The sequence below is a fragment of the Delphinus delphis genome, chromosome 6 (assembly GCF_949987515.2).
Source record: "Delphinus delphis chromosome 6, mDelDel1.2, whole genome shotgun sequence".
NCBI classification, from domain to species: Eukaryota; Metazoa; Chordata; class Mammalia; order Artiodactyla; family Delphinidae; genus Delphinus; species Delphinus delphis.
Window position 1 is genome coordinate 85,373,744 of NC_082688.1, and position 14,194 is coordinate 85,387,937.

General features: G+C 45.9%; 1 protein-coding gene across 3 annotated transcripts in view; it reads left to right on the plus strand.

Annotated features, from left to right (window-relative positions):
* Nucleotides 1–14,194, plus strand: part of DAPK1 (death associated protein kinase 1) — a 209,710-nt gene that overhangs the window by 99,573 nt on the left and 95,943 nt on the right. For all 3 annotated transcript variants that reach the window (XM_060014994.1, XM_060014996.1, XM_060014995.1), the window contains exon 3: nucleotides 5,396–5,617. In XM_060014994.1, the coding sequence (XP_059870977.1) occupies nucleotides 5,396–5,617 (222 nt within the window). The remainder of the gene's footprint in view (nucleotides 1–5,395; nucleotides 5,618–14,194) is intronic.

Here is a 14,194-nt window from a genome sequence, read left to right on the forward strand (position 1 = left end):
ACTTCAAAGCCATGTTTAGGGACCATTTTAAATAGTGAAACCACAAACAAAAAACACAAAATTCAATTTAAAAAAAAACCCAAAACAAAACAAAAAACCATGGCACTAAACAGACTGTAAAGTGGACACTGTTTACAGTGTGAGAGCTGAAAAAGGAAGGCAGAGTGTGGCCTTGCCCGAGCACAGCTGGGAGCATGCACATCTGGCTATTCAAATCCACAAATGACCACAAAAGTACTGCGAGTATTGATTTTTTCGTTTAAAAATAAATTTTAGGGAGTAAGTGAATTCACAAATATGGATCCCACAAAAATTGAGGGTAGCCTGTACTCTGTTTTGTCAAGTTTAAATGATAATATACAGTGAGTTTTTGCTTTCTAGTGAGGAAGGTACATTCCCCATCCACGGAACCGTCACCACAGCCTGTGTGGGCGTCATTCACTGAGAAGCCTCGTGTGTTTGTCACGGGAGAGGGGCTGGAGCGACAAGCAGTCCCCCAAGTGGGCAGCAGTGGTGGCCTGGCTTCTCTGTGTGTGCTTACTCTCCTCCTGCCCAGAGCTCACCCTGGAAGCTGGAGCAGGATGTTGCTCTGGGAGCCCACAATTTAAAAGCCCTTGCCACAGAAATCCCAAGCAAATTGTCTTTCAGTTGAGGGGGGGGGATGTTGGAGAAGAGGACTTTCCCCCAGTGTGGCCAAATGCAGGGTGGAATGTGGGCGCGAGGGAGACGGGGGCCAGGTGCCCAGGCAGGGAAGGATGGCAGCAGCAGTTAACCAACGGCCCAACTGGAATTAGGCCTCGCAAAGCAAATCACTGTGTTAGAGAAGAATGTCTTCTCTGAAGAGTCTGTCCTCAGCCTGCTGGTCGCCTGAGGAGGTGGCCCTGTGGAAATGCCCGACGAGCATCACCGAGTCACACCAAGCCCCTCCCTGTGGGTCTTGCATGTGGCTCAGCTGGGGCTCCATCCTCGTCCCAGGCACTGAGTGCAGCCAGCTTCAGGGACCAGGAGTCCTGAGCAGCTCCTCTCCCTCGGGGTGGGGCAGTGAGAAGAAGGGGGACAGGACGCTGTGTTGGAAGGCTGGAGCCAGCCTCCAGATTTAGCAGCAGTTTTACATACTTTAACAGAGTATCGCCCTGCTGTGTGTGTGTTTTGTGTTGCTTTTCCATTTAGGGGTCTCTTCCCCCAGGCAGTCCTGAGAGGTGACATTTTGGGGGTAAATACTGCAGCGCTTTGAGATTTGAGCAACCGTGAGCTAATGACAATAACTCCAGTTTGGGGGACTTCCCTGATGGCGCAGTGGTTAAGAATCTGCCTGCCAATGCAGAGGCACGGGTTCGAGTCCTGGTCCTGGAAGATCCCACAGGCCACGGAGCAACTAAGCCTGTGTGCCACAACTACTGAGCCTGCACTCTAGAGCCCGTGAGCCACAACTACTGAGCCTGCGTGCCACAACTACTGAAGCCCACATGCCTAGAGCCCGTGCTCCACAGCAAGAGAAGCCACCACAGTGAGAAGCACGTGCACTGCAAAGAAGAGTAGCCCCCGCTCGCCGCAACTAGAGAAAGCCTGCATGCAGCAATGAAGACCCAATGCAGCCAAAAAGTAAATTAAAAAAAAAACAAAAAATCCTCCAGTTTTGGAAGAAAATGGCTCACAGTTACTGAAGATTTTACTATTGCCAGGAACTGTTCTAACCACTTGACCCATCTTAGCTCATTTATCCCTGCTCCCTCCATCCCAACATCCCTCCCAGGTAGGCACGCTACTGTACCCACTTTACAGGTAAGGAAAGTGAGGCAGAGTGGTTAAGTAGGTTAAGTAAGCCCACAGGTACGCAGCTACTAGGCATTCAAATACAGGCAGTGTGAGCCCCTCGCGGCTCCACGGCTCTATGGAATTACAGTGAGGCAGCTTCAGTTTAGCACCTCTGGTTTTTAGGGTTATAGATTCGGAATTCAAGAGCAGGACATCAGCATTGTGCATGGGCTCCTGGCGGGGCTCTGCACCAAGGGCCTCGGGGATAGAAGATGCACCCGACAGCCCTCGGTCCTGAAGGGATTACGGTCTTGGGAGGGGTGGAAATGGGCAAGAAACAGGAAACAGCAGGTACCACAGAGGGGTATGAGGTTCCCTGTGGACTCAGGGGTGGAGCACTGGTTGGAGCAAGGGAGTGGGGAGGCAGATTGTTCAAGAATTGGCAATAAATAAGGAGAAGTGTCTTTAAAGAGACAGCATTGAGATAAGTCTAAAAGGTGTTTTCCAAAATTGTTCTACACCCTCGTCTGACCCTCTGCAGCCAGGGTTATTCAGAGCACTAGCGTGCTGCCGTGGGCCACTAGAATCACATCCTCTCCTGCGCGGGGGCCTTTCCCACCTGCTGGCCCCTCCTCTCCCACCAGCACCCCTCACGTGGGGACCCTGAAGTGTGAGTGGGGGATCAATGATTTGGTGAGGGGATGGGTTCCAGATGTTTTCGCCGCAAACCTGGGCAACATGGTCAGCTTAGATCTGTGCACACACTACTGGCCTCGACACATAGGACGTTCAGAACCATGCCTGAACCCAGCCCTTAGGGTTGGGAGGCCTGATGCTCTCACTTCCCATAATTAAAAGCATCAAAGGTCAACGTGAAGGGTTTTCCTGGTGGCGCAGTGGTTAAGAATCCGCCTGCCAGTGCAGGGGACACGGCTTCGAGCCCTGGTCCGGGAAGATCCCATATGCCGCGGAGCAACTAAGCCCGTGGGCCATAACTACTGAGCCTGTGCTCTAGAGCCCGCGAGCCACAACTTCTGAGCCCGGGTGCCTAGAGCCCGCGCTCCGCAACAGGAGAAGCCACTGCAATGAGAAGCCCGCACACCTCAATGAAGAGTAGCCCCCACTCGCCGCAACTAGAGAAAGCTTGTGCGCAGCAACGAAGACCCAACGCAGCCATAAATAAATAATTTTTTTTTTTAAAGTTTAGCTTAAAAAAAAAAAAGAATGTCCAAAACTTTAAAAAAAAAAGGTCAGCATGGAACATTTGGCAGTGAAAACACATTCGGAATAGTCTTTGAGTTTAGGCTTGCATTCAGCAGGCTTTTGGCTCTTTGCTTTTGTTTTTTAAAGCAGTGATTCAAACCACTGAGTTTGCCTTGAGTCTGCCTTTACAGCCCCCGAGACAAGTGTCTGTGACTGCAAGATACGTGCAAGGCCCAGCTCCTGGAAGCATGGGTTGCTATGGGTTGGGGGTCCTGGGCTGGCCCGGGGCCCCTTGAGAGCACTCAGTGGGGACATGGTACTGTCTTTGAGAGGAGAGCGGATACACGCACCACTTCACTGGCCTCTGTAAAGCAGTAACTAACTTTGTTTTGTATTCAGGCTGTTTCTCCTCTTTCCTCCATAAGCCCCATCTCTGCTGCTCACCTCCCACCCCACCCCCCCACCAGAGAGAAAGCCCAGTTCTTCACTCCCCAAAGAAATCAGGAAATGGTTGTAATAAAGTCGTAACAGATCCCATGGCTCTTGAAGGCTGTGAGTTTACGGGCAATAGGTGCTAGGGTTCCGATGTGATTTATTCTTCAGCTTCTCGGCTATCCTGCTGCAGGGGGAAAAATGGTGTTAATAAGCTGTCATGCAAAAAAATTGACGCTGCTGTAAAAATAATCCTTCATTATGTATTTTCTCTTCACTGGCCTCCCGCTGCCAAAGTAAATGAGTAACGTTTTAAAGTATCGATTCTTTAACATCAAAATATTAACCTTAATTTGATTTTTCTATCTCCCTTTTGTCTTCATGTGAGGAGAATAAAGCTAGCTAGAAATAACTGTGATAATTCTCCACATAGCAGTTCCCTAGAAGGTGCCAAGAAATATACAGATCCTGTGATGGGTGGATGGGCCCTGGGCACTAGGGTGTTAGGGAGGAAGTGAAGGTGCCGCCATTGACACAGGAAGCATCCTTCCATTACTTTCAGGGTAGCCTACTTGCTTCTCAAGATTTCAGCCGCTTACATAGTCACTTTACTATATTTTGTCAAGCTCTGTTATTATATTCTTTTATATGTGGATAGGAGACTCTGGTTGCTTGCTGTCGAATTTAGGATGCTTTCCTCTGCAAGAAATAAAAAACCCAAATCAAACTGGTTTTAGTGGTAAAGGGAATTTTATTGGCTTATGTTGCTGAAAAATCTAAAGGCAGATACCTTCAGGCTAAGGTTGATCCAGCCATTCCACAGTGTTACTGCAGTGTTACTGGTTTCTTTCCTTTTACCAGCTTTGCCTCTACTTTAGATCAAGAGTGGTCATGAGATGACTGGCAGCAGTTTTGGGGGGTCAAAGTGTCTCAGAAAAAATCTTTGTCTCACATTCTCCAAAAGGTCTCACTTAGGTCATGTGACTTATCAGTCCCTGAAGTGTGAACAAAATATACACAGGCAGACTCAGAGACATCACAGGTTCAGTTCCAGACCACGGGCAATGCAGCAAATATTACAATAAAGTGAGTCACAGGCATTTTTTGGTTTCCCAATGCATATAAAAGGTATGTTTATACTATACCGTAGTCTGTTAGGTGTGCAATAGCAGTTTATCTAAAACAAAACAATGTAGATACCTTAGTTAAAAAATAATTTATGGCCAAGAAATGCTAACAATCATCTGAGCCTTCAGCGAGTTGTAATCTTTTTTCAGGGATAACATCAAAGGTCACTGATCACAGATAACTATAACAAATATAACAATAATCAAAAAGTTTGAAATATTGCAAGGATTACCAAAATGTGACACAGACACAAAGTGAGCAAATGCTGTTGGAAAAATGGAGCCAACAGACTTACTCAATACTGGGTTGCCAGAAACCTTCAAATTGTAAAAATATCTGTGAAGCACGATAAAATGAGGTATACCTGTATTGTTTGTTGTTGTTTTGAGCGTTTCAGTTGACAAATATTGGTGCTAGAAATATGTCATTGAAGGCAGGGCCCTATATATTTTTCTATCGGTCCCAATCCCTTGCTTTCCTAGACATACAGGATAAGAACAAGGAAATGAGGTCAGACAGGAGGGAGCTCCTTCCTGTGGCCCCTGAATCTGAAATGGGGGAGATGGAGGAGAGCAGAGAAACGGGGGCATATTACCAATTAATAACATTTAATTCAAGAAAATAAATTTTTGTTCTTTGCAACAATGTTCATAAAGAGACAGGCTTAATGGAACTGAAATATAGAAGAGATTTCTCTGGTGAATTTGTTAATTTCCCACAATTTGGACTTTCCTATTTGTAATCCTGTTGTCCTCCCCCCGCCGCCCCCCCCCACACCACCACCGGCATGGGGCCACATCCTTGCCCAAACCTGGGTTTTAGTGAACAATAAAGGATGTATAAATGACCTGGGACCTCTTCTGCCTTCTCTCTTCAGTGGGCAGTTTGCAGTTGTGAAGAAATGCCGTGAGAAAAGCACCGGTCTACAGTATGCCGCCAAATTCATCAAGAAGAGGAGGACCAAATCCAGCCGGCGGGGCGTGAGCCGTGAGGATATCGAGAGGGAGGTCAGCATCCTGAAGGAGATCCAGCACCCCAACGTCATCACCCTGCACGAGGTTTATGAGAACAAGACGGACGTCATCCTGATCCTGGAACTGTGAGTGCTGTGGCTGGGTGGGGAGGAGGGTGGGCTGCAGGCTTCCCGGCAGCTGGACAGCGCAGTGACCAGCCCCGGAGCCTCGTCAGGGATTGACTTGGCTTTGCCAAGTTCAAGAACTGCAGTGGGTGGTGCGCTGTGAGGCCGGCTGCAGTTATCTGGAGTAATTCTGCAGCAACTTCCGTTGATGTGGTCCCACTTGATCTGCAGGCGCATCCCCAATCTTGGGGTTCTTCCTCGTTTGTCTTGAGGTCGTCTGCGTTTTGAGTTTCATGTTAAGTTTTAGGCTTACGTTCTTCCCTCCTGTCACGCTGTTCCTCTGCCTCCCCTCTGTTTTCCTACTTCTCTTTTTCTCTTTCTTTCTCTATTCTCTTCCCTCTGTCTTACCACACCCCATTTTTAACTGTTGGAACTGTCAACACTCATATGAAAGGGTAAAAGTGAACCAGAATCACTCAGGATGAGTGATTGTTTTTAAAGCGTTTTGCTGATTTTCTCAGGCACACCCTGCCCATCGGATGTTATTGTGGGAAACTGTAGCGTGATGTTCTGTGACGCGTCCCCCTGTCCCTGGCCCTCTGCCTGAGGGCCCCACTCCTGGTCATGAGTCCAGCAACATGGGCTGGCTGGAGAGGAGAGGAGAGGAAGTCATCAAGAACACGCCACTGGGAGTGTCTCTGGGCTGTTCGGATGGAGGACACACATTAGTACCCTGAGGGCAGAGGGAGGGATGGATGGAGCAATCCTGGGTGGTTCTTAGTAACCACCCATTTCCTGGAGCCTCGAATTAAGATGTGTCCTTCTGCCAGCCCAGCAGCTCCCCCTAATGTGCAGATCTCTTAGGGCTAAGAGGTGATTTTTGAGACCAGGGGAGATGGAAGTGAAGGGAGGTATACAGAGGAAGCCCAGCCTTGGGGGCACTGCACTATGGGGACCTGCGCTTTGCTGTCACAAGGGCCTGGGGTGCCCACTGCCTCTTGCCTCACCATTGGGTTCTGGGCACATACCTTTATGCGTCTGAGCAACAACCTTCTTAACTATAAATTGGGGTCAATAATACCTACCTCAAAAGGGTTTTGAGGAGATAAATGAGATGAGAACGTAAACATGTCTGGCTCATGGATGTGTTTAATACATGTTTCTGGGAAGTTCTCAACCTCTGCACTAGTGACATATTGGGCTGCATAATCCTTTGTTCAGGGGGCCATCCTGTGTGTTGTAGGATGTTTAGCAACATCTCTGGCTTCTACCCACCAGATAGCATCCTCTTCCCTAGCTGTCACAGCTAAAAATGCCTCCAGACACTTCCACATATCCCCTGGGGGGCAGATTCTTTTCTCCCCTTACCCGCCTCCCCATCCCCCCACCCCCTCCTTGAGAACCACTGCTTTAAAGGAAGAGCAGGGTTTTAAGGGCACGGAGGATTAAGGGGGCCTGCTCAGGGTTCAGCAGAGAAAAGACAGGAATCAGAGTGTAATCCTTTCTATGGCTTTATATGGTGACTTGGAAACCAGACAGAACCAAGATCAAAATCCAGGGCAAATCCTTTACCATCTATCTCTAAGCCTAAATTTCCTCCCTTAAGGCTGTTGTCAGAGACCATGAATGCAAAGTTCCTGGGAAAGAAATTATGTAGATCCCAACTGTTTTGCGTTTTCAGAGAATTACCAGGTCACGCGTAGTAAGTCAAGAATATAATTTGCTCCCTTTGTATATCAGAATGTACAAATGATGCCGGGGAGTTACTGCCACCTGCGTGTGTATATTCTGGATTCAGCTTCTGTTGACTGACTCCCAGTTCGTAGGTATTTTCCACTAGGTGCATTTATCCTGTGCATAGAATGGATAACATACAGATTTTTTTTACCACTTGATTTAAATTTTTTTAAAATTATTATACAGTAAATTTGATGTTGGGGGAGGGTTGTGTAATTCTATGAAAGTTGACACATGTATAGATTTGTGTAACCACCACCCAAATCAGGATTCAGAATAGTCCCGTTGCCCCCAAAACTCCCTTGTACTCTCCCCTTCTAGTCACACCCACCTTCTTCCCTCTACTCTCTGGCAATCACTGAGCCATTCTCTATTACTGTAGTTTTGTCTTTTCAAAAATTATATAAGTAGGATTATAAAGTATTCAATCTTTTGAGACCGACTTCTTTCACTCAACATAATGCTTTTGAGATTTGTGCATGAGTCGTTTGCTCCTTTTTATTGCTGAATAGTATTCCCTTGTGTGGTGTTTGTTTATCTACTCACCCATTGAAGGACATTTGGGTTGTTTCTAATATTTGGTGATCGTGCATACAGCTACCATAAACAGTCATGTGTGTGAACATAAGTTTTCATTTCTTTGGGGTAAATAACACTGAGTGGGTTTGCTGGGCCATGTGGTAAGTGTACATCTAACTCTACGAGCAGTTGCCAAACTGTGTTCTAAAGTGGCCTCACCACTTTACAGCCCTTCCAGCAATGAATGAACATTCCAGTTGCTCCATCAACCCTTTGTATTGTCAATATTTGTCTCTAATTGTAGCCATGCTGTTAGGTGGATAGTGGCGCACAGCTTTACACAGTTCATTATGTGGAGACCTTGAATAAAAGTTGAGGGGCTTCCCTGGTGGCGCAGTGGTTGAGAGTCCGCCTGCCAATGCAGGGGACGCGGGTTCGTGCCCCGGTCCGGGAAGATCCCACATGCCGCGGAGCAGCTGGGCCCGTGAGCCATGGCCGCTGAACCTGTGTGTCCGGAGCCTGTGCTCCGCAACGGGAGAGGCCACAACAGTGAGAGGCCCGTGTACCGCAAAAAAAGAAAAAAAAAAAAGTTGAGTGAGCTCACAAAGAGCAGCTCTTAGGTGGAAGAAGCAGGAGGAATCTTAGAAGATGGCCCCTCCCCCACAGGGTCAGATGCATGTTTGTCTTCCCTGGGTATTTGCTCCTTACAGATTCCAGCATTCCCTGTGAGCTGATTGTCCTAGCCTTTTCACCCACCGGGCATGTGGGGAGTAGTGATGGTTACTTTTATGTGTCAATTAATTGTGCCACAGGGTGTCCCAACATTTGGTTAAACATTATTCTGGGTTGTGTCTTGAGGGTGTTTCTGGATGAGGTTAACATTTGAATCGTAGACTTAGTAAAGCAGATTGCCCTCCCCAATGGGGGTGGGCCTCATCTAATCAGTTGAGGTTCCACATGGAACATAAAAGCTCACCTTACCCTGAATAAAAAGGAATTCCTCCTACCTGACGGCCTTCAAGCAGGGACATTGGCTTTTTCCTGTCTTCAGACTGAAACTGATACATTGGCCCCACTGGGTCACCAGCTGGGTTCAGTGGACTCCCCTTGCAGGTCTTGGGACTTGTCAGCCTCCATGATTGCATGCGCCAGTTTCTTAAAATAAATCTCTTTCTCTCTTTATATCTGTACATCCTTTTGGTTCTGTTTCTCTGGAGAACCCTGACTCATACAGTGGTACCAAAGGCTAAGGAGGGAAAGTGCACCCTTGTTTTCACATCACAAGTCTGTCCCATTTTATATCTATATTTACTTTGCCATGAAGAGGTGTTTTCATTTTTAATAGACTATTCAAAATATTAGGTCTGCCCAGGAGAAAGAGTCATCTTTGCCTTTGAGAAAATTATTGTTGTTGTAAATTCTAACAGCTTTAAAGGAAGATTTAGTCATCAGTGACATATTCCATCTCTTCTTTCCTTTCTTAAGAATGCTGGGATACAGTGGTGGTTAAGGAGAGAATAAAATGTAAGAGTTTGTCAGAAAATAGCCCTATGACCTAATAGTGGCCCCTTGTCTGTATCCTCTGGTTCAGAAATCTTTAAGTGGATATATTTTTTTGATTTTTTTGCTTTGGGATGAACTCCATGGCAACAGAGCTTCCTTCAGGCTTACTAATGAAGCTTGCTCCCTTATTGAAACTTTCCTCATTGAAGCCTGTTTCCACGTAGATGTGTGAGTTCTCACTCCCACATCTGGCCCTGTCCTTACCACTGAGACAGAGACCCCAAACTGCCACTCCATGCACTATTTCATGAGCTGCCCCTAATGATCTGGGCGAGATACAGAAACGATATCTTTTCCGTTCTTTGTACAGAAGCTACTTGGTGTCTGTGTTAAAGGCACAGTTGTCAAATCCTACTCCAGGATTTGACTTAAAATTTCTGTAAGCCCTGAAAGTAGTTTTTAAGAATGCTATTTCCCCCACATGCTTCTCTGGAAAAGAATCTTTCCACACCTTATCTGCTATTGCAGCTCAGCAGAGCGTATACACCAAGGAAACAAACCTGATGTCTCAAAATCACAATTCCATGTCCTCCACATCCCATTGTTCCATAATGAAGTCATACAAAAATCTCTTTGTTCTGTTACAGCTCACCCATGCATTGTCACATGGGCAAGCCACTACAAAACTTTGATCTTCAGTGCATGAGTCATTTCATAGCTTGCCCTGTTACCTGGTGAAAAATGAAGCCAAACAGAGTCAGTGCTAATCAGAGACACTGGCTTCTAGAATTCTGTTCCTAAACTTGGTGCTCAGAAACAGCTAAGTATTTCAAGCTGTGGATAATTTAGGTTCCCTCTCCCCAGACATGGGTCAAACCCAAATGCCTTTAGGGGCTGGACAGGTGATGTAAGTGAGTGAGGTTGGTCTACACAAAGCCTCAGAATCAGGGAGGCATCAGGGAATGGTGGGGACTGTGGCTAACTGAACCCTCAGCCACTCTTCAGTTGATTGTTGCCATGTGGGATTTTGGATCCAGTGTTGCCAGACCCTGCAGTCTTTTTCAAGAAAAGTCTGGTATCTAGGTTTTTAATTTCGGCAGTTCATAGTATTCATGAGCAGACAAAATAAAACCTTCCTGAAGGTCACATGTGGCCTTCACAGAACTCCAGATTCTAGCCTGTTTTATGTAAGCAATAAGTATTAGCAGCATGTGATAAATACAGTCAGAGACAGCCCCAAAAGGCTAGCAATTCTGTTGGAAAGGCAAGATACACACTTAGCATTACAAAATGATTTTTTAAATGTCCAGTGTGGTTTAACAGTGGTTCTCAAACTTTGGCGTGCTTCAGAATCTCCTGAAGGCTTGTTAAAATACACATTACTTGGCTGCACTTCCAGAGTTTCTGAATCACTATGTCTAGGGTAAGGCCCAAGAATTGACATTTTAAACAAATTCCCAGGTGATGCCGATGCTGCTGGTCTAGGGTTCACCTTTTGAGAAACTGTAGTAGGTTGAATTGTGTCTCCCCCAAAATGATAGGTTGAAGTCCCAACTCCCTTTATCACAAAGTGTCCCCTTATTTGGCAATAGGGTCGTTGCAGATGTCATTAGTTAAGATGAGGTCACACTGGAGTAGAGCGGGCTCCTTATCCCACGTGACCTTATAAGACGAAGGCCATGTGGAGACAGAGACCTGGGGAGAAGGCCCTGTGGAGATGGAGGATTGAAGTGATGCAATAGTAGCATCTACAGGCTACTAGGAGAGAGGCCTGGAACAGATTCCCATTGGAGCCCTCAGAAGGAACCACAGCCCACACCTTGCTTTCAGACTTCTGGCCTCCAGAGCTGTGAGACAATGAATTTCTGTTGTTTTTAGCCACCCATTGTGTGGTACTTTGTTACAGGAGCCTTAGCAAACTAATACAGAAGCACTAGAATAGAAAACTACCCGTTGCTGGACTGCGAGCCCACTCATGTGTTAACCAAAAACTCTGTGAGCCAGTTCACAACAAAATAAAACACCTAATCATGGTAGTTCTTCCATCAGGCAACCAAGAAACAGTGGGATGCGTGACCCTTCCTCCCTGCAGGAAGCTTGCGCAGAGGAGGGCTGGAGTGGGGTAGGTGATTCTGGGTCTACCTTAAGTCAGGAATGGACATCACCCTGTCATGGCCTGCTTCAGGAGGGTCACCTGAGCTTTGGATGACCTGTCTGAAAGGTTACCCTGTTAAGATTTATAAAGTAAACATCCTAGAATTGCCATGTAAACTTGGCATAGTGGATTGTTCCAAAGAAATCAAGCCAGTTTGGATCTCCAACCTTAAATTTTCCCCTTTATTTGTTCTGCTTGGAATTTAAAGCAGGTCTTTAAGTTAGAGTAGTCTCTCCTCCCTCCCTCCCTCTCTCTCTCTCTCTCTCTTTCTCGTAGGAAATTCAGTTTAGTGCAGTATGCAGTGGTTGTAGCCAGGTGCAGGACATGGAATTAATGCACTCTATTTTTATTTATTTAATAAAGTAAATTTTATTACTTTTTTACTGTGGTAGAAAACACATAACATAAAGTTGACCATCTTAACCATTTTTAAGTATACAGTTCAGTAGCATAACGTATTCACCTGTGCAACATATCTCCAGAACTTGTTCATCTTGCAAAATGGAAACTCTATACCAATGGAAGAACAACTCTCCTTTTCAGCTCTCTTTCTGACTTTGTCTAAGTTAATAATTTCTGGAATTCAGTTTGTTCATTGCAAACAACTGCCGAGTTGTATTCAGATATTTGTGTAATATTAGATCACTTTATGCGGGATCATTGTTAAGTTGGCTCACTCTCTCGTAGCCAAACGGAGATGCAGACTCATAAGAATATAAATATGATGGTTTCATTGTACATCAGCACAGTGGATGTATGTGGATAGGTTCATGCTTCACTGACAGCAAATCCAGAATTGCAAGGGCCTTTCAAGAAGCAAATGCAGTGATTAAAGTGATGGTTTCAGGGTACCTTAAAAGTGGCAAAGTTGTACTAAGCTGAACACAGTTATAGGGACATAAGTGATGCTGGTAAATGAGGCGTGTCTGACGCCAGGGGCCTTTCAGTCTCCCACCCCCATTCTCTGCTGCTCTCCTGGTCCTCACAAGACACAAAAACACATTAAGATTGCTTAAATGCTTTCCTTCCTTCCTTCCTTCCTTTCTTTCTTTCTCCCTCTCTCTTTCTTTCTTTCTTTCTTTCTTTCTTTCTTTCCTTCTTTCTTTCTTTCCTTCTTTCTTTCTTTCTTTCTTTCTTTCTTTCCTTCCTTCCTTCTTTCTTTCCTTCCTTCCTTCCTTCTTTGTTTTTCCTTTTTGCTGCTACATTTGTTCTCTCTTCTCTGAGCTCCAGCCAGCTCTTTTGACTTTCTGAACTTTGTTTTTATTCACAAAGGTAATTTCAAGAACTGTTCTGGGTTACACTTTTGGCTTCTGGATCCTCAGATATCTACTATTAGGCAAGAACAGAGAACTGAAATGCATTTGGCAACAGTCACAACAGAATTAAATTTGTGTAGAATAGGTTATTTTCCACTCAGGCATTCTCTTGAGAAATAAAACCCTGTATGTATGTCTTCCCCCATGCTCTTACTTCTTGCTAATTTGGTTGAAAGTGTTTCCTTGGCGTTTATTAAATGGGCATTTTTATTCACTTAAGTGGATTATTTGATTTCCAGATGGTCTTAGAAAAATTGGGACAATAAAAATCATAAAAAAAAATCACACGTAGTATCTGTGAGCTCATAGATGTGCAGTTTTTATCATATATTCATAATTTTAATATCTGGCTCGATTTACTCTGTGCTGTATATGTAAGTTATAGATAGTGAGTATTTGAAATCTTTGCTTATCTCCAAGAAAGGTGTATAATTATTAAGGTTTGGTAAACTGGGGTAACACTGCTGCCTGCCAGCCTCAGAGACTTCCATAGCTGCAGTGATGGGCTATTAATCCCTCCTCAGGGACCACAGATTCTACTTTATGATGCTCTGGGGTACTCCAAGTCCCTGGGAACTGTTCACACTTCCTCTTGGAATCTCACAGCCATGTCACAGATCTCATTCTTCTTCCTGTCTTGGTTAACCATTCTCCTAATCAACACTTCAAGAGCATGCAACAGGTTACTCTGTAGAATTGTGGCTTCAAATGACCCCTCAGGCGTTCTGGTTTCCCCTCTTGCTCTGCTCCCTCTCCTTGCCTCTCTGGTTTCGTCCGTCCGAGGTGGGGGCCGTCCTGGACACGATCACAGCCTCGCTGCACTGCTCAGCTTCTTTTCTGCCCCCAGAGCCCAGGTCCCTCCCAGGTCGAGGGCTGCTGGTTTGGTGGTCCACGTTCAGTCCAGACCTTCTGCCTGGCTTGCCTCACGCTGCTCATACAGCACCCACGTCTAGGCACACGGCGCCCAGAATTCTGGGGTGTGGTTGGGATCAGCTTCGGGAACAAGAAGCTGGGGGGGACTCCCCCCGAGCAAGTGCCACAGAAGAGAGAGCATCCAGATCACAGGTCATGGGTGGGATTCCCTTATTAGGCTAGTATTTAGAGTAGATCAGTAACAATCTCTCCAGAGCATCGATGACTCCCTGGGAGCCTCCCTTCTGCCTCTCGTCATTGAAAAATGTTGTTTAAAGAACAAACAGAAGGTCAAGACCTTCAAGATGGCGGAGGAGTAACACGTGGAGATCACCTTCCTCCCCACAAATACATCAGAAATGCATCTACACGTGGAACAACTCCTACAGAACACCTACTGAACGCTGGCAGAAGAGCTTAGACCTCCCAAAAGGCAAGAAACTCCCCACGTACCTG